General features: G+C 46.1%; 9 protein-coding genes across 9 annotated transcripts; 5 read left to right on the forward strand and 4 right to left on the reverse strand.

Annotated features, from left to right (window-relative positions):
• Positions 1-15: 15 nt before the first annotated feature.
• V1508DRAFT_421351 (uncharacterized protein) lies at positions 16-1,514 on the forward strand. Its single transcript, XM_066940864.1, has 3 exons — positions 16-957; positions 1,011-1,202; positions 1,259-1,514. The coding sequence occupies exons 1-3, from the start codon at positions 148-150 to the stop codon at positions 1,355-1,357; spliced, it is 1,101 nt and encodes a 366-aa protein (XP_066794511.1). The 5' UTR covers positions 16-147; the 3' UTR covers positions 1,358-1,514.
• On the reverse strand, positions 1,471-3,138 carry V1508DRAFT_421353 (uncharacterized protein). The gene is made up of 3 exons (XM_066940865.1): positions 2,988-3,138; positions 2,355-2,891; positions 1,471-2,298 (listed from the first exon to the last, which is right to left on the reverse strand). The coding sequence occupies exons 1-3, from the start codon at positions 3,057-3,059 to the stop codon at positions 1,504-1,506; spliced, it is 1,404 nt and encodes a 467-aa protein (XP_066794512.1). The 5' UTR covers positions 3,060-3,138; the 3' UTR covers positions 1,471-1,503.
• A 125-nt stretch (positions 3,139-3,263) lies between these two features.
• On the forward strand, positions 3,264-4,872 carry V1508DRAFT_421355 (Sds3-like-domain-containing protein). Its single transcript, XM_066940866.1, has 3 exons — positions 3,264-4,097; positions 4,155-4,230; positions 4,288-4,872. Exons 1-3 carry the CDS (start codon positions 3,434-3,436, stop codon positions 4,787-4,789), a joined length of 1,242 nt encoding a protein of 413 aa, XP_066794513.1. The 5' UTR covers positions 3,264-3,433; the 3' UTR covers positions 4,790-4,872.
• Positions 4,832-5,688, reverse strand: V1508DRAFT_421360 (40S ribosomal protein uS19). The gene is made up of 4 exons (XM_066940867.1): positions 5,588-5,688; positions 5,214-5,530; positions 5,070-5,155; positions 4,832-5,014 (listed from the first exon to the last, which is right to left on the reverse strand). The coding sequence occupies exons 1-4, from the start codon at positions 5,625-5,627 to the stop codon at positions 4,993-4,995; spliced, it is 465 nt and encodes a 154-aa protein (XP_066794514.1). The 5' UTR covers positions 5,628-5,688; the 3' UTR covers positions 4,832-4,992.
• Positions 5,689-5,847: 159 nt separating this feature from the next.
• Positions 5,848-6,674, forward strand: V1508DRAFT_373489 (ribosomal protein P2). The gene is made up of 4 exons (XM_066937537.1): positions 5,848-5,959; positions 6,028-6,185; positions 6,243-6,396; positions 6,453-6,674. Coding segments are annotated over exons 1-4 (333 nt in total). The 5' UTR covers positions 5,848-5,958; the 3' UTR covers positions 6,473-6,674.
• A 102-nt stretch (positions 6,675-6,776) lies between these two features.
• V1508DRAFT_421364 (SPT2 chromatin protein-domain-containing protein) lies at positions 6,777-8,376 on the forward strand. The gene is made up of 2 exons (XM_066940868.1): positions 6,777-7,316; positions 7,375-8,376. Exons 1-2 carry the CDS (start codon positions 6,873-6,875, stop codon positions 8,167-8,169), a joined length of 1,239 nt encoding a protein of 412 aa, XP_066794516.1. The 5' UTR covers positions 6,777-6,872; the 3' UTR covers positions 8,170-8,376.
• V1508DRAFT_421366 (Cys/Met metabolism PLP-dependent enzyme-domain-containing protein) lies at positions 8,377-9,932 on the forward strand. Its single transcript, XM_066940869.1, has one exon. The coding sequence runs from the start codon at positions 8,612-8,614 to the stop codon at positions 9,845-9,847; it is 1,236 nt and encodes a 411-aa protein (XP_066794517.1). The 5' UTR covers positions 8,377-8,611; the 3' UTR covers positions 9,848-9,932.
• On the reverse strand, positions 9,824-11,579 carry V1508DRAFT_421367 (uncharacterized protein). Its single transcript, XM_066940870.1, has 2 exons — positions 11,258-11,579; positions 9,824-11,203 (listed from the first exon to the last, which is right to left on the reverse strand). Exons 1-2 carry the CDS (start codon positions 11,457-11,459, stop codon positions 9,942-9,944), a joined length of 1,464 nt encoding a protein of 487 aa, XP_066794518.1. The 5' UTR covers positions 11,460-11,579; the 3' UTR covers positions 9,824-9,941.
• A 316-nt stretch (positions 11,580-11,895) lies between these two features.
• Positions 11,896-17,858, reverse strand: V1508DRAFT_421368 (uncharacterized protein; the record flags this gene model as incomplete). The annotated part of the gene is made up of 7 exons (XM_066940871.1): positions 17,475-17,858; positions 16,439-17,421; positions 14,611-16,382; positions 13,368-14,559; positions 12,341-13,315; positions 12,079-12,284; positions 11,896-12,023 (listed from the first exon to the last, which is right to left on the reverse strand). Coding segments are annotated over exons 1-6 (5,180 nt in total), but the record flags the coding sequence as incomplete, so codon positions are not given.
• Between the last annotated feature and the right edge of the window lie 966 nt (positions 17,859-18,824).

Below are 18,824 nucleotides of genomic sequence, written 5' to 3' on the forward strand. Positions count from 1 at the left end.
TTTTCGATTGAGCGATGATAGTTCCCTAATGAGGTACGTCAAGGCACTTAATGAATTTTATCGTGGTTCTCAATCTGTCTACCCTGTCCTAATTCGTTGCGGCATATGTCTAAGACTAACAGTTGTTGAATTTCGTTTGTGTTAAGCATGGGGGACTACATCTTCGGTTCACCGCCACCACCACCTCCCAAATTCTCGTCAACTCCACAGCGACAGCAGCAACAGCAAATATCGCAACGTATGCATCATCCGGTGCAACGTAACAATCGGAATCATGGGCAGCAACATGAAGTATATGTACCGTACGAACAACGGGGTAACAACCGGCAAAGACAAGGACAGCGAAACCAACGTCAATTGCACAATAGAGTCGATGAACATTTCAGCGACAATACAGTTGGATCGCGGTATTATGTACCACCGATAACAATGAACAATGCGTATGGACAAATTCCGCAGATAGATAGCCATTCGTATGCCGGAATGGTGTATGCTGCGCCTCTGCATCAAACAGGTTCTTACAGGCAGCCATACGCGCAATCGCTGGTCGCGCCGCCGCCAGCGCCTAGCCTGGTACCTAGGAATACCTATAATCCCTGCCTAGTTTCCACTTCACTGAAGTATGGACCCGACTTCGTCAGTCACACGGGATACTCATTTCCTCAACCACTTTCCGCAGCGCAGAGTAATTGGTTTAATGTGGCAGAAGAGGATGAATATGTGGATGAGGAAGCAGCACTTGGCTCGAGACCTACGACATCTACGTCTGCCGCAATGGTCACTATCCCGGGTACAACGATCTCGTTACAGACCGAGGAAGATATCGCGAAATGGATCATTGAGCGCAAACAGAAATGGCCAACTGAAAGGCGCATTCAAGAAAAAGAACTAGAGTTACAGCGTAAAGCAGTCGAAGAGGATGAGGCTCGGAAAGCCAAAGAAAAGCTTCGGGAAAAGGTATTATTTTACCAATGTAGCTTGGCGGTTCATGGCTAATTGAATTTGACTAGAAAAAACAAGAGGAAGATAACATATTTGCAAAGCATAATATTTGCAAATTCTTCGCAAAAACGGGACATTGCAATCGTGGGTCTAAGTGCCCGTTTAGTCATGAGAGACCGGCGAATACTAGTTCTACTGCTCTAACGACAAGGAAATACAAGAGATATAACAAGCCGCAGAAAATGCCGCTATTTAAAAGGGTGAGGTTTTGCAGGTTTCTAATCCCATTTCATGATATGCTAATGATATTAAATAGTTGGTGCAAAACGATTGGGACAAGGAAAATGACAAGGTCTTGGATTTTATTTCCTATCTGGTCGATATTGGCGTCGTCAGTAAAAGTAAGGCCGCGTAGTTTTCTCTGCATGCCTTTTACGTATTGTATGATATTGTATGAGTGATTCGGTAAGGCATGATATAATGGACATATTGGGAGTTGTAAGTCAAGTCTTACAAAATGCATTTGAACTTTTCGATTCATGCCTAATATACAAACCTTCTTTATACCTTTGCCTTCATTCTGTCTCCGCCTTGCTTCTTGTTTCTCTTGAATGCGGTAGACCGCGCTCTGATCCGTGGCTTACCCTTCTTCTTACCACGGCGGCCCGCCTTCAGCGACGGCCCTGACGCTTGCGTCGAACGCTCACCCTCAATCACACTCGACAACTGAGCGCGCTCAGCCTTACCCACAATCTTCTTAGCCCGACCCAATTGAGCCTTCGTATCAGGATCCAACTTCGGCAGTCCAGATTTCGGCAGTGGTTGCTTAACTTTCGTCGTCGGTGTTCGGATCGGGCGAGCGCGCGTCACACGCAGCTTACGGCTTCCCATCTTCTTATCGTTGAGCAGCAAGGCCTTGCTCACATACATCGAGTCCTTGAACTGAACATATGCAAACCCCTTCCCAACATTCGTCTTTGAATCACGTATGATTCGCACATACTCAATCTCGCCAGCATTACCAAAATGCTCCCAGAGCGCTTCTTCCTCAGCCTCGAAATCCAGATTTCCTATGAAAACGCTTCGCTTGACGTCTTGCTTCGCGGGATGTGCCACACTATCGACGCGGATATGGTGATCTAGCAAAACGATACCGTTTGATTGCAGGGACAATCGAGCACTGTCTTCGGAGTCGTAGACAACATATGCGTTGACTGTGTGACGTTTGTCGTGAAGCTTTTGCTTGATGAAAGCAACTTTACGAGGAAGCATCTCGGAAAACGCGATCGATCGAAATCTAATGGACGTGATTTTGCCATATTGAGCAAAGTGCTTCTTTAACGTAGCGTAATCAGACTGCAATAGAGTTAGCATGCGCATTGCATGGAATATATCGTCGGATATGGACTTACCTGGGAAGAAATAGCGTTCGAGGGAATATTGCCGACAAATACAGTGCGTTTAGCTTTCAGAACTTCGTCATCCTCATTGAGCAAGCTCTCGTGTACAAGTTCGGAAGAAAGTGGGGTATTATTCTCATCATCCTCGACATCACCACTCCCTTCCTCTTGATTTTCGGGTCCATCAGAACCATCGACGTCGCCCATTGCGGCGTTACTGGCATCGTCCTCCTTCCGTTTGGACTTCTTGCTTTTCCTTCCATGCTTCGGCGCCGCGTTCTCCTGATCCAGTAACTTTTGAAGATATTTGTCCTCAATGGCAGCAACAGTCTCATCGTCATCACCGTTAACATCTGCAACATGCAGTTTCTTCCTCTTCCTGCTATTCTTTTCATTACTATTTGTCTCCTCCGGTTGCACTTCGTCTTCTGGAACATCCAATATCTCCTCCAAATCACTGAACTGTTCCGCATCGTTCGTACTAGCGGTTCCAACCTCAGCGTCAGGCTTCACACGTTTAGACTTCGACGGCGTTGTAACTGGTCCATCCTGTTGAATATCGCTTAGCATCTAATATACCACAACAGGACGGCAAACCAAACTCTCGAGCTAGTCATTGCCAGTCGAAGCTAACAAACAACTTACGCTGGACGAAAATAAAGACAAAACATTAGGATCGGCTTTAGACGCATCGACTTCACCAAACAACGGCACCATCTCCAAATTCCAAAACGGTCGTTAATAAGCAAAGCTCAATACTTATATTTCTCGCTCCCACGCAAGTCGTTCTTGCCTATACATTGCAGTTGGGACACGCACAAAATTTTTGGAGTTACCCTGTTGGCAAATATTATCGGCGCTACCCGGAGAGTCGGCGGACAATTTTCGCGGCGCGGCGGCAAACGCCGCGCCGCGGTTGTGGGAGAAGAGACGAAAGGAGCGGCCTGTTAGTTAGCCACCCAGCAATCGATCGCGTCAACACCCGAGCTAATAAATCAGCATCACACTTGTGGCAATAAGGCAGGTCGGTCTGGTACGCTATAGATACGCAATCGTGTACGAGAGAGGTGCTGGCAACAAGGTGATCGACAATGGATAGTAGGAGTGACGAGGCGCCCGTGGTACAACTGGTCGAGGAGAATCCCGAGGAGGCCGAGACTGAGATTGAAGGAGAGTTGGAGGAAATGGATATGGACATGGGACAACCTGAACTTGGTGAACTGGATGAAGAAGAAACGAAAGAGAGACGTAACGGGAATCGGATAGAGGAAGCAAACCTGGAGACAGTGCATTTACAGCCTCGCCGATCGAAGAGTCGAAGTCCCGCTAATGTCATAACTGAGGGGTTCAAAGCCGTTGTTGGAAAACAGAGACTTCTAGAGAAAGATATCAGAGATGATAGTACAGTTATGAAAGACGAAGAAGATGACGGCGAGGTATATGAAGACGATGAGAAAGAGGAAGGAGAAATCGACTCGGCCGACGACACTTCAGCCAGGAGCCCAATGCAGGAAAAAGATGAGAGCGATCAAAATAACGAAGAAGATGAAGATGAAGAAATGGCCCGCAGTAAAGATGCTGAAGCGACTCTCGATAGCACAGCGCAGGAAGACGACAACGACAAAGATGAGGCAGAAATCGATGGTGACGTCGAAGAAGCTGAGGAGGGCGACGATGCCGAAGCCGATGCTGAAGAAGTACATTCCGAGAAACCAAAGCGAAAGCGAGTGACGGAAGAAGACGATGACAACGAAGGTATGTTTTTGTTCGTCAAGAATTGTTCCGTTTGACGCAGTCTAACGGTTGGTGCAGAAAGAGCACAGAAGCGCAAAGCCGCTGTCACATCGTTGACAGAGATCGAAGTAGAATTTGCCAAATTAAGAGACAGGTACGGCTACACCTCATTGTATGATATTATCAGCGGAAGACTAATAGAAATTCGCAGGCTTCACGACGATAAGATTGCACGCTTACAAGCTGAGATTGAAATGTGCCTGGACGGCACTCATCCGGAGCTCGCTACGGTATATGATGAACTCGCAGAGGCTCGAGATAGAAGAATCAACTTGGCGGACGCACATAGAAAGTATCGAGGACGGTGTATTGAGAATCAGACGAGATCCTACAGGACACATATTCACCAGCAGCTTTACAAGAACAACGCGAACTTGCGGGCAGCGATGATGCAGGAAACTACGGAAGCTTGGTACAAGGTCAATCGCGAACGACGAGCAATGGATACTGTGGTTCCTTTTTACGGCTACAAGATCCCGGAAAAGCGATCAGTTATTTACAGACAAAGACAAGCGCAGTACAACGAGATTGCACTCCTCACTGGAATCGCGAAGTACATCGGATTCCCTGCTGCACCAGAAATCAAATCGGCAACAGCAGATGAAGTGGCGGAGGATATGGAAGCTTTACGGGGGAAAGTGATGTATATATGAGTATGAGAGTGAATTTTTGGCGTTTCGTTTGTAGAATATGGATCATGTTGAAATTTTTGTAGTTTAATATAATATCAATCCAGTATCTGGTATTCAGGATCGCTCTTAAATATGCTGAGATAACTGATATATGACAACTGTATTACTAAACACACTTTTTGTACATTGAAACCAACGAAAGAAATGGAGAAAGTTGAAAACGCTTATTTGAGAGGAATGAATCGACTATCACCAGCATTAGCATTTGAAAACAAAATCTGCGACTAATAATTAAACATACGACGAGTGTGTAGCACCAATACCGGGTCTACCGTGTTTGACGGGGGTATACGAGATAGAGAACTCTCCAAGGTAGAAGCCAACCATCTATACACAGCTGTTAGTAGCTAAACTCTTCAATTCACAGAACCCGCCGCAATCGTACCTCTGGTCGGATTTCAACCTGGTTGAAGACCTTTCCATTGTAGATGCCGATAACACTGCCAATCATTTCAGGGACGATGATCATGTCACGCAGGTGAGTCTTGACGACTGCGGGCTTCTCGTTAGGCTTAGCCTCCTGACGGGCCCTACGGAGCTTCTTGATGAGACCCATCGGTCTGCGCTTAAGACCGCGCTGAAGACGTCTTCGGGCACGAGCATGGACGAGGTCGACGAACTTCTCCGGGCTGAGGTCCAAAAGATCGTTGAGATCGACACCGCGGAAAGAGAATGTACGAAACTGTCTCTTCTTGCGGTTCTCTGTAGAATAAATTAGTTAACGTTGTAATTTGTTTCTTCGATGCATTGAAAACATACCGGCCGCATCAATGGCCTCTTGATCATATTCCTCAGACATGTTGTGTGACTTTGTGAAGATGGACACTTGGGTAGCAACAGATTCTTGCAAGAGTAATTTCAACAGCGTGAAGGTTGGCGAGTTGCCGTTGCACGCTGCATTGATGTCGGACATATGCCAACGGGATGCGTGACTGTCTTATGTAGGGTTATGCCCTACATGGAAACCATGCGCCCCACAACACAAACGCCGACATTGTTCCTTTGCTTCACGCACCGCACTTGTTCTATGCAAACCAAGTTTGAGATCTGCGAAGAATAGTCCGCTGAATACGGCTTAAATCTGATTATTCTCCATCTCCCATATCAAACTACACATCTATTAATTCGCAAGTATGTTCTTTCAGCTCCTACTCTGCTTGCAATTACAATTACGAATGCTAATTTGCCTTGTCCAATAGTGAAGTATCTTGCCGCCTATCTCCTTTTGACGTCCGCTGGCAATGCCTCTCCCTCTGCGGAGGACATCACGGCTGTCCTCTCCTCTGTCGGTATCGAGTCTGAGGAGGACAGACTTGCTTCCCTTCTCTCGGAGCTCGAGGGCAAGGACATCAACGAGGTACGAATGGGTTGGAAGAGCAATATAAGCGGACATAATGCTGATCGCTGAATATAGTTGATCGCTGCGGGATCCGAGAAGTTGGCTTCCGTTCCTACTGGTGGTGCCGTTGCCGCTGCCGCTGGTGGTGCCGCTGCTGCTGCTCCCGCGGAAGCTGCCGAGGAAGAGGCCGCTCCTGAGGAGGAGAAGGAGGAGTCCGATGACGATATGGGTAGGTCCTACAGTAGTTGTGCGTTTGGATGCATCCAGTAACTTACAAATTAATAGGATTCGGTCTCTTCGACTAAACGACGGACACCAAAAGTTTTGTATCTTAAAAATTTGTGAAAAGTTGGTGTCGTTGTATGGTAGCGCCTATTTGTCTCATTTAATGTTTTCACGCTTGTGTATATAATATTGGCATGTAACGGTTAAATGGAATGATTTGGGCAGGAACAGCAATCATCAAGTAGTAAAAACTATAGACTAAGGAATGAACATTTGCCTAGGTGTCCATTGTTCAAGAGGGTTTCACGGTTGGTTACCCGGATCCAAACTCTCTCACGTGGCTCACATAGTCGAACACCAAAGTTGAACTAACCGCCACCGGAACATATCTCTGTAGCTTTGTCAACTTGCTATTAAATAACAGAGAGCTAGTAATCTGAACGAGGAACGTCGATCGACAAGCCGAATCGAGAAGAGGCCATGTTTTCCCAGCTCCTCGCCGCAGCAACGTCATCGTCACCGCGGAAGAATTCGTCTACAGCTAAGATTGCGAACTCTAGTGCTGGATCTGTTAAGTCAACTGCCACCCCACAGAAATTGAATTCGATAAGTACTGCATCAAATTTAAAAAGCGAGATCAAGCCAGGAAATCCTGTTCCGATAACGAAAGAACATGAGAGCAAACCCAGGCCAACCTCGAGGGAAATTGAGAGTTCTACGTCTGGTAGTACGATATCAAATGATAAAGCAGCGCAGCTTGTTACCGTCGAGCGATTGAAAGCTCAACAGCCTAAGTCAGCCTATACTTATAAGGCGCGTCCTGCTTCGGCCACGTTATCGACGCTGGGAAAGTCACCGGAAGCGAATTCAGCATCAAGACCATCGGCAGCTTCAGCATCAATACTGACGACTAACAGAAAGAAGGTAGTTTACTTTATATAAGCTCTATATAATCATTTTAGCGCTGCTAATTCCAATTTAGCCAAATTTCTTGGATATCTTAAAAGAGGCCGAGAAAGTTGACTCAGAGAAATTAAAAGTTACAGTCAAGGTCAGAGATCCTAAGAAGAAGCCAGAGAAGACGGGGTCAAAGGCTTTAGGCAGCCGATTTTCTCATTCGCCAAGTCCAACCGTTGGAAACCCGCCTCCCAAGTTCTCAACGACGCAAGACAAAGGACGAATATTAGATTCTACGACCGCCACAAAGACTACCTCGAATCTAGACAGGATAGGCAGACCATCAACATCTCCGGCTATCAAAGGTGCTAAAATATCAGACAGGAAGTTAGTAAAGGAAAGACGGCCAGTCACAGTCAAAGTCGCTTCTGCCAAACCTACAGCATCTCCATCTACAAAGGACAAGTTGCCTTCTCGGCCAGTGCAGAAAACGCATACTCCAGCGCCGTTTGCGAAGCCGATGGAAGGTTTGTTAAAGAAGCGAAAGGCAGCTGAAGAGTCAGACGCGTCTTTGGACGATTTCGTAGTATCAGACGAAGAAGAGGAGGACGATGGTTCTTCATTTCCAAAGCGTACTGCAGAAAAAGCAAGAGGGCCAGGATACGACAGGGAAGAGATTTGGAACTTGTTCCGCAGAGGAGGGCGATCAAGGAATTATGATTATGAGGATGATGACGATAATATGGAGGCTTCTGGATTAGATATTCTGCGCGAGGAATTAAGAAGTACCGCGCAGGCTCGGAAGGAGGACGAGTTGATGGAGGCAGAGGAAAGACGTCTTGCAGAAGAAAAGAGGAGGAAACGTATGAAGCGACCATAGCGGGATTTATCGGTGTTGTTGGGTTATTTTGTTGTACAATTAGTCTCTGTAAATATTTGGATCGCATTGCATTCTCGTGTACTTCTGATGTATGGTGGGATGAGACTAGGTTTTGGGTTTTTGTATGACGTGATCGCGTCTTAAATTTCGTTGGGAGTTTTGCGTTTATGATTGCGGCTCAATATCATCAAATTGTCCGATTTAATGATGTTAATTAAATAAGAATGCAATGCTTCCGGGAGGTGGCAGGTCATATGAGTCAGCAGTCGCTCTTGAAGTCGCTCGTGGCCGTCCTTCTGCTGAGTTTTTATCATCTTTCTTGGACGTACGATCTTTCCTCTGACCTTTCCCTCTTGCCGTGATATATATAGGAGCTTCAAGAGCTGTGAGATTCTACTCTAAGGCACGGAAACCGCTGCGCCGTCCAGCCATTCGAGTATACATGGGTACAACGCAGATTACGCCGGTGCCTGCGGAGACATTAGCGGAGGTCGCCGGTTTTGGAACACGCGCAGTGCACGCTGGCTCCTCACCGGATCCTCGCACGGGTGCAGTGATCTCTCCCATTTCCCTCTCAACTACGTTTGCGCAGAAGTCGCCTGCGGTACCCATAGGAAAATATGAATATTCGCGTTCCAGCAACCCCAATCGCGATGAGTTTGAGCAAGCTGTCGCTTCTCTGGAAGGCGGCAAGTATGGTCTAGCGTTCTCGTCTGGTAGCGCCACCACAGCGACCATTCTGCAGTCTCTATCTCCAGGAAGCCATATTATATCTGGTGCAGACGTCTATGGTGGCACACACAGATACTTCACCAAAGTGGCACAATCGCACGGCTTGGAAACCTCATTTACGACTGATCTACTGACGGATATCCCCGCTCTTGTCAGATCTACTACACGTCTCATCTGGGTAGAATCTCCGTCAAATCCGACGTTATCCATCACAGATATCAGAGAAGTGGCACGATTAGCAAAACAGTACTCTCTCTTCCTAGTTGTCGACAACACCTTCCTGTCACCGTATCTCCAGACCCCATTGGCACTCGGTGCGGATATCGTGGTGCATTCAGTAACCAAGTACATAAACGGCCATTCGGACGTTGTTATGGGTGTCGCAGTGCTGAACGATGACGAGATATATCAAAAACTGGTATTTCTGCAAAATGCGATCGGTGCTGTACCGTCAGCCTTTGATTCATGGCTTGCGCACCGTGGATTGAAGACGCTTCATCTTCGATCGCGTGCCAGTAGCGAGAACGCACAGAAAGTTGCAGAAGTACTGGCAAGTAATATCAGTACCGGTAAAGTCTTGCATGTAAACTATCCTGGTCTTGAAGTGCATCCCAATCGGCAAGTTGTCAAGCAGCAGCATAGGGATGGTCTCGGTGGGGGAATGGTTTCCTTTAGAGTCGCCGGAGGAAGAAGAGGAGCTGAAGCGTTTTGCCAATCTACGAAGATTTTCACGTTGGCTGAGTCTCTCGGCGGAGTAGAAAGTTTATGCGAATTGCCGGCACTCATGACTCACGCTGGAATTCATGCGTCTGAAAGGATAAAGTCTGGGGTGCATGACGACCTTGTTAGATTGAGCGTTGGTATAGAGGATGGCGATGATCTAGTGGTAGATGTCCTGCAGGCTCTGGATAGAGCTACCAGACAGGTGAATGGTGTGAGTAGGTAATTAGTTAGAAAATACTGTTCGCATATTTAGATGTATATAATTTGGTGAACTTATTCTTTCGTATCTAATATACAGTTTTATATCGTTAATACCTCTATAATTCATCATGGTAATTGTCTAACGCTTTCCTTCCCGCCTTTGGGTTACCAAATAATGAATGTCTTACAGTTGATAGCTTGTCCAGGAACACCATTTCTTGCCCCGGTATGGTATCTAGATCACTCCTTTGCCCATCCACGGCTGATAAAGATGAGCTCAACCCTTCCTGCGCTTCATGCTTTTGCCTTCGAAGAGCAGTCCTTTGTTCCACTTTCATCGCTATCCACTGTCTGAAATTGTCTTGTATTGGGCAGTAGGTCGGATATCTTGACTTTATAGCGGACAAAGCAGAAAAAATCTTTTCACGAACATCCATACTCACAATATTATCATTCGAGAGCGCATCCTGAAACGCAGAACACCAGAGGCCCAGCTCAAGTTTGAGCTCAGACTGTGTCGTGTCTGAAGGACCGTATGGTGAGTGACTATTCATCATCTCATTCACAAAGGAGTCCTCAACCAAGGTGCCACAGCGGCCCATATAGTCCTCGTCAGGGATTTCTGAAAAGAAATGCTTGCGTAAAATATCGCCACCTTTATGTTCCCAGAATTCTCTTCGTCCGAATTTACCATGTATAGATGACGCTAGTGCAAACATTATTCTTGATCGTACTGTCGGATCGTGCTCTTGACCCAACGACTCTAAGAGATTGGTAACAACTTGAGACGTGACCGCAATTTGCAAAGCAGGTCCATTATTTCGAAGCGACGATCCAATAATCCTAGCTGACAGGGCCCGCACTGATGGTGATGAATGCTTGTTCACAAGAGTCATGAAGACCGAAATCAGCTCCGGCACGGCTAACTTTATGCCGAAATCAATCTCATGAGAAAAATCCTCAATGTTTTTCATCGCAGCAATTAAAAGCTCATGTTCGCCGTCGTCGAGGTTGCTCTCAACAGATTGTAACGCTGAAGACCCTGACAGACCGTCATCTTTCTTTGCCACACTAGGCTCTGAAGCCTCTGTCCTATCAAATTTAAGTGAACTTAAGATAAATGCTAGGTTATTCTCAAACTCTTCATGTTCCGATAATGATATATGTGGATTCGGTTTATGTGAGTACGACGATTGTCCCCACACGCCGCGTCCAACTGCTGCGCTCTGCTCGTCGCATTGATCTTGCTCATTCCTTGTAACTTCGGCACTTCCACCTTCCGAAACAACCACTACTCCAACATTGTCTTCGCTGTTGTCATTTGATAATAATTTAGCTTCTCGCCGGCCAGTCTCGAAATTCAATCGAACATGTAATCCTAACTGCTTGTCAGCTCGGAGCTCTCACATAAAATCACATATTTTTGACTCACCTCCTGGAATGACCTGATCCGGTAGCACCTCCTGCCAACAATCTGTAGCTTCAAAGACAGCTGGATAGCACTGCCATCCATCTGACGGACATATAACTTCAGTTTCTGTCTGTGCCGGCTCCGCGGCAGAAGGCTCGATAGCCTTGACGACGGAGGCGACAAACAGTATCGCTGTGCCTGCTCTCACTAGGACACCTCGCATGAACGACTAAACACTCGGAATGAATAACACAACTATGTACTGTATTATAGAACAAGACGAGATGTCGCGGACTATAGCAAGGCGTGTCTATTATAAATGACAGGTGCGTCTAATGTTGTGAACACGTCTACAATTCAATAGGCGCCCATCTCCACCGGCCTTGTGAGAAGCGCTGACGTCGGGCACGATACCCCTGAATATCCGTGCAAACTAAGTGACCGCGGCCTTAAGAGTATGCCGGACATTCCTGGCCTATTTGCCAATCCACCATATGGTAAGTTATAACTACAATTTTTTCTCTTCTCTCGATTTCCACATGAAAAATGCAAAAATTACTGCGGCCTAAGTTTATGGCAGAGCGAGTTTACTGATAATATTGACTTACAAAGTGCTATGATCTGTTCACCGTATAGATAAGATAAGCAAGGCAAACTATCCTGAAAGAAAATTTATTATCGCAGGGATCTGAGAGGTACTGACGAAGGCAATTCAGAACTCCATTGTGCTAGCCATAGCGCTGCATTGGTTAATATATACACTTAATTTTTAGAATAAACAAGAAATCTACAAATAACAAATAAGCTCCATGATATTTTTTACCGCAAAAATCCAACTTTACCTTAACCTTTACAAAGCCTAACAGTGCATCCAAAATCACAATACTATCGTACATAATTCAAGATTTTAGTTAACCAAACGTTCTTTAAAAGCGTCTGCTTGCAGTAATGAAAGTTCAGCCAAAATATCTGAAAGGCCATGCTCCACATCGCGTGTTAGCAAGCCGTTGCTATTAAGGCTTCGAATAAAGAGTGTCGATATCGAGTTCTGCATGAGATGTCAATAAGCATACCTTGTGTGATCAGAGTAGACAATAAGCGCACCTCAATCCGTGTCACGATATGATCCATAAATGGAAAGATTCCTTCATCAGATATATTTTGAGCAACGATCTCCTCCATGTAGGCGTTATGGTCCTGGTCCGTTACTGGCGCTCCATTAAGATATGAACATATTCGCTCCAGTCTCAGAGACAACGAGCGTAACTTCCATATCATCTCGGACGTCGGGCTGACATGCTGAGGCGCAGACGCGCTGACAGTGACATCAGGTCCATTGATTTTCATGCGCGCAGCAAGATTTTTCGGATATATTAGAGAGATAAATTCAGGACTTTCGAGGCCTTTGAGCTTCAAAACTCCCACTTCTGTCAAACCCCAACCATATCCGTGGAGAAGCTTCATATCTCTGTCAACAGCTTTCGCCAACAATTCGTCGCCGACAACTTCATAAAGTGCACTTAAGTCACCTGGGGCCTTCTTGTATGCTTTGTCAAGTCTATAGACCTCGGTGACAAAATCTTGGCTGACAGTGACCTGACCTCCATCAGCAACGGCGCTGATTCTAGAAGTCCGGTTGACCATGGGCCCGAAATAATCCATGCGACGAGTAATCGGGTCACGTTCGCACACAGGCGATCCCCAATGAATACCCATTCGAACGGAAAGACCTCGGTATATGATGTTATTGTCTTCATCCACGACCTCAGCACCGTCTACCGAACTAGTGATTTCCGCTGGCCACTCTGCGACCAGCAACTGTGATTGAACACTAAAACACCACACCATTGCCGCTGCTGCGGTCGGGAAACACACCATAAAAGCGTCACCTTCAGTCTTGACTTCATAGCCACCGACTATGCGCAATTGACGTCGCATGATGGAGTTGTGAATTTTAATGGCAGATCGCATGGCAATTGGGTATGTTTCCCAAAGAAGTGTGGAATTCTTGATATCCGTGAATACCATGGCAAGATCCCCAACAGGTGGAGAAACCTCGTCGCCCAAACGAGCAAGCGCCTATAATCATTAGTCTGCTTATTTCTGATACGCAAGTTATGAGCTCGCTCACCGCATCTTCCGGGAAATTTCTTGCTCTCCGCCTCTTCAAAACAGGGAACAATTCTTCCTCCTCGACATTAGAGATCGACCCCAAAGAAACACCCCCGGCAGGACGAGGCCGGTTGATCTTCTTGCCAGAATCACCTACGGCAACGATCATCACCACGATTTTATCTGAGCAGCCATAGGCAATGGCAAAATCACGTAGCTTCTGAGCAGCTCGCATCGGATCACTTCGTTCTGTTGCCGCCATATCCACGGCCGTCTGGTAGTCAATGTATTCCCATAGCTTCTTAGTGGCAATGATAAGTAAATCATCGGTATCGGAGAGCTGGCACTCGACAATCGACGGCGCAGCCTGGATGCAGGGAACAAGATTGAAGTACCCGAATGATCGAGAGACATCTAGCAAATCATTAAGCTTTCCGGTTGGTGATACAAATCCTCCTGCCTCTCGAATTCGATCAATTTCAGGTGAAAATGCCGGCTCGTGTGTCTTCGTTAACAGTCGATATTCTCTATCAGTTCGAGATAGTATAGCTCGGACGTCGCCGATATTGGCAATATAAAGCCTATTTCCGGCAATATATACTGCAGTGGCGCAAGCTCCCGTATTGGCATCTTCAGGTCGCACCACCACGACTGAAGACCCACGGTGGCCATAGTCCAATCGGTACTTATCCTCCGCATCACTCATTGTTCGTGTACCGAGCTCTTTGTTCAAAGATAGGAAAGTTCGTCTCAAAGCTGTCGCGACAGACTCCCCTTCTCGCAACTTGCGCAGCTCTATCCCAAAAAAGTCGGCGAAGTTGTCCTGAGCAAATTTTGCGATCTTGCTACCGCCATCCGCAACAGGCCCACCATCAAATAAGCCGAAAATAACTTCGTCTTCGTTACCACGGAATCGCTCTACTGCCATATCAATAGTAGAGAGATGGTCGTAATTTCCTAATGTGTCAGCCATGCCGTACGGCATGGAGTGAACTTCAGATCCAGATGTACGGACACGTCGATCTTCCGTTTGGTCAGGAATCGTAGAGTCCGTATTTTTCAGAGTCACATCCATCAATCCTAGCACACGGAGTTTGGACAAGCTTGAGAAGTCCGACAAGTCTATTTCGCCTTTGGCATGTGGCGTTTGCTTGATCTCGAGTCGTTTATTTCCTGATAAGTTCAAATATTTCAACTCCAAATTGAAATTCCTAATTCCATGTTAGCTACCACACTAGCAATTAGTATAAGAAACCGCCTACCAATTCCAATCATATGGCCAGTTAGATATATTGTATTTCAGCGAATTGCTACCGACATCTAGTACTAGCAACTGGTTAATTTCTGCTAACTCAGCAGGAAGGGTCGGTAGCTTATTGGCATTAACATGAAGTATCCTCAAATTCGTAATCCGAAAGAGATCATCCGCAGGTAAGATCGTGAGACTATTGCCAGAGAGATATAATTCCCTCAGATGAATCAGCCGACCAAGGGTACCCACAGGGATTTCGGACAAGTAATTGTATGACAAGTTCAGCACGACAAGTTCCGTCAAGAATGAGATTTCTTTGAGACACTCATCGTTCAACTGGTTGTCTGCCAGGTACAAATACCGAATACTCTGTGCCATCGTATTCGCAAGCCTAGAAGATGACGTAACAGAGTCGTTTCTCGGCGTGCCGGATTCTACACCAGCGGTGAGAACTGACAGTTTACGATTTGATAGTCCTGCATCACTAGACACTGCCGAGTACTCAGATTCCCTTCGTCCAGACATATCTCGAGGACTGTATCCAGACGAGCTTGACATGTTGGACGTTCGTCGTGCTTGACTTTCGCTTCCGTGCATTCCCACTTCGTCTGTGCTAGGAATGTGTTTCAATCCCGACGCTTCTGTACTTATTGACCCGAGGTACAATGGCAAGGGGAATGTATCCAAATTATTGGATGAAGCATTCAGCAATTCAAGGTTGTTCAACTGCCATATTTCAGATGGCAGACTGCTTAGTGTATTGCTGTGAACGTCGATTTGTCGCAGTTCAGGTAGAGTACCAATTTCAGGCGGCAGCGACGATAGACTGTTTCCAACGCAGCTAAAGCTGGTAAGTCGTCTCAAGCGACCAATTTGCGACGGTATCGTGCCAAAATGATTGTTATCGATTGTTAACTTTTCCAAATTAGTAATATTTTCGAAAAAGCCTTCAGGAAACGATGACATTTTTGCATTAGCCAGATTGAGTGTAGTTAATGTAATCATCGGTAACGTGAAATTGAATCTTGTGACTGGATTTTGGTTGAGATGAAGTACGCGCATTCTCTTTGAGTATTGCTCAACACGTGATACAGAATTGTGTGAGGAAAGGAAGACTTCGAGCCGGGGCAGCGTCATCACCACTTCAACATTTGTCAAGTCATTGTAACGAATATCGAGAGACTTAAGAGACGTGAGATTCTGAAATGTCTCAGGAAGCGATCCAGTAAGAACATTGTTTGTGATAACGAATGTCTCTAGTGCGCACAATTGACCAATTTCTGGCGGAAGCTCTCGAATATCGTTGAACGACATATCAAGCTCCAACAGAGTAACCAGATTGCAAACTGAAAGTGGAAACTCCGCGAAATAATTAAATGCCAAGTTTAACTGCCTTAGGTTTCTCAGATGAACAATGCTGGCTGGAAGCGCAGAGAGGCGGTTATTTTGAGCCTTTAATGACACCAAAGTTTCGTGCTTTTCGAATTGTGCATTATCTAGATCTTCCAGCCGATTACTAGATATGTCTAGATAGTTCAATTTCGCAGTCTGCATTATACTGGTCGGAAGGTGTGCGCGAAAATTGCCAGCAAATTTGACTTCTCGAAGATTGACGCAAGCCTGGATAAACTGTAATGGTACATCGAGCGGCAGATTCTCTGAAAGATTAAGTGAAATAATCTCGCTGGCATGCTGATATAACGATGCTGGAATTGTCTGCAGGCTTCGTCTTTGTAAATTAACTTGCGCGTATTTCTTAGAAGGTAAGTAATCATCCTCCTGCTATAGCATAAACTATTAGAACAATCATCCATCACAATGAGCAAAATAATACGTACGCCGTCGATAGGAACCGCATTGACTGAAGGGACGAAGAGGAACCGGAATAAAAATCCCATATCCTCGCGTCCCATTTCCCAAATTGGATCTTCCTCAGTATATCCACATAATTCCAGCATCCTTTTTTGCAATATAATAGGTCGTTCATTGGCGTGCAGAATGCGGATCAACCCCATCCGGCGAAAACCGATTTGATAGTGTGCCACAGACGGCAAGAAGAACTTTCTTCCCAAGATTTGCAGGAGATCAGTGACAGTGACATCGAGTGCGCAGACGACCGTTGCAAACGTGCCATCTGTTCGAAACACACGGACGTAATACGTTGATGCGGCCTTGGACCGTGGGACAGGCGCTTTCTTGGGTTGAGGTGGTTTCCCACCATTATGAAGCTCTTCATCCGGGCGCATCACGCCCCAGCTTTCCGGTGCCGTCCAGCCTGCTCCCGTAGGTACGCCTTGCGACACCTTTCGATCTGACGGAGGTGATGGTCCTAGCGAGTAGGGGCTAGGAAATGGTCCGGATGTTGGGCGTTGGAGGGCATTATGGTCTTTCGTCCCGTTCGGTGTATTATTTCCTCCTCGATGAGCAATGAGCCTGCGATTCTTTATCAAATGACGTTTATATGGTTTCCGATCTTGGTGGTGATGGAGATACTCCGGTTTGATAATCCCAGTCATATCTTCCACATGCGTGTCCAAATGGAAAAGATGCGTGCTGGCTTCTGTAGATGCAGGAGAGATAGTGCTTGTGCTCTGCTTTCGAGATGCGCTTGCCTCGGCAGTGTCAGTATGCTTCGCATGAAATATTCCATCTTTGTGGGTCCGTTTAGTAGGTGTGGAACTTGCTTTAGGGTGATATTTGTCAGATTTGAAATGTTTCTGCCTGTACTTCAAAAACATCGACGGCGAATCGCTTCGATCTCCAGAATCAGTAAGCGATGCAGTCGCTGGAGAGTGCTGTCCAGATCGGTCTGAATCCAAGACTACGCACGGAGTTAGTTGTGATGTTATGTGGTATACGATGGCGGCTACTTACGATCGGCAGAATCTTTGCGCTTAATAAGCTTGCCCAAAAAGCCGCGCTTCTTTCTATCCCTGGAAAAAGACGATAAAGACGATGGCGGTCGCTGTATAGAACCTGGAGAATCATAGTCCATGTTGAGACTGATCTGCTCCTTCTTGATCGTTCACTAGTTGCAGAGCAGACACACAGTTGGCGATGGTGGGCTCAAAAAACCAACGGTAAAGGGCACGATCCGATCGACGAATTTTCCTTAGCTATTTCCGGATCAAAACACCCAGTCGATAGAGGCTTTTATTACTGCAGAATCACTCGAAAAATCGAAACTAATTGCGGGAGGAAGTGTAATGTTGGGGGTAGGTAAAGACGATGCTTCGCGACAAGACCCAAGAGGCGAAGCCGCGGACGACAGGTGGGACGTCACTGCGGCGGTGCCCATAGCTTGTGACTGTGATCTCCGCCCCACATTCCGCCACAACTACAACAATACAGAGTATGTCCAAACCCAACTGATCTATCATACGTGAATTTATTCACTTAGCATGCAGAAATGCTTTATACAGGACAGCTCATAAATAGTGAGAAGGAATCAGTAATAAAAAAATTTTACCATCTCTAGGCGAAAAATTTGTGGTGTTACCCCGCGCCAATCGGACACACTTTCATTTACGGTGATTATTCAAATCATCTCAAGCAATATAGATAAGTTAGAAGAGAGCAAGGTGTGCTGATTAGGTTGAGACGGAATATGCGAAGTCCTACTCTAGCTTGAAAATTTCTAGGAACATGAAGCAGCTGCTTCATCAATGGCTACAACATTGCCATGTCATGTTGTAGAATTTGTTATCCCACGCGTCAGATTAGGCTAGGACTATATAGCGTTTATTTGGACCCTTACGGTGGAGCCTCATCGGATGAGGGAAGAGCTGACAATATAAATACAATAAATACAATCTGCGATCAGTCAGAAGAACAAAGTAAATTGGACAGTTCGAGAGATTCGACCGTGCCAGTAACTGAGATCAAGCACGATGTCATTTACGGACGCAAATGATGTATCTACTGCGTCGGAGGATAACATGGATTCTGGCTATAACAAGTCACTTGCGCTTCTGATGAGTAATACTCATCCTGAATCGGCACTGCAGCAGAAAGAGGTATTTCTCTGACACGTATATTCGTTTCTACGACAGTAGCTGACTGTTTTGGTTTGTGGTTACCCCTCGTTGTCATACGAAAGTTGCACCGAAACAATAACTGTCGTCACTGTCCTGTTCCAGTAATGTCTCCCAGTAATGTTCACGAAGCTGGAGCGTATCCGATCAACATCGAGGTCACTGAACACCCACCATTATCTCACTACTC

This window comes from Lipomyces doorenjongii, assembly GCF_038497915.1.
Source record: "Lipomyces doorenjongii strain NRRL Y-27504 unplaced genomic scaffold V1508scaffold_43, whole genome shotgun sequence".
Classification (NCBI taxonomy): domain Eukaryota; kingdom Fungi; phylum Ascomycota; class Lipomycetes; order Lipomycetales; family Lipomycetaceae; genus Lipomyces; species Lipomyces doorenjongii.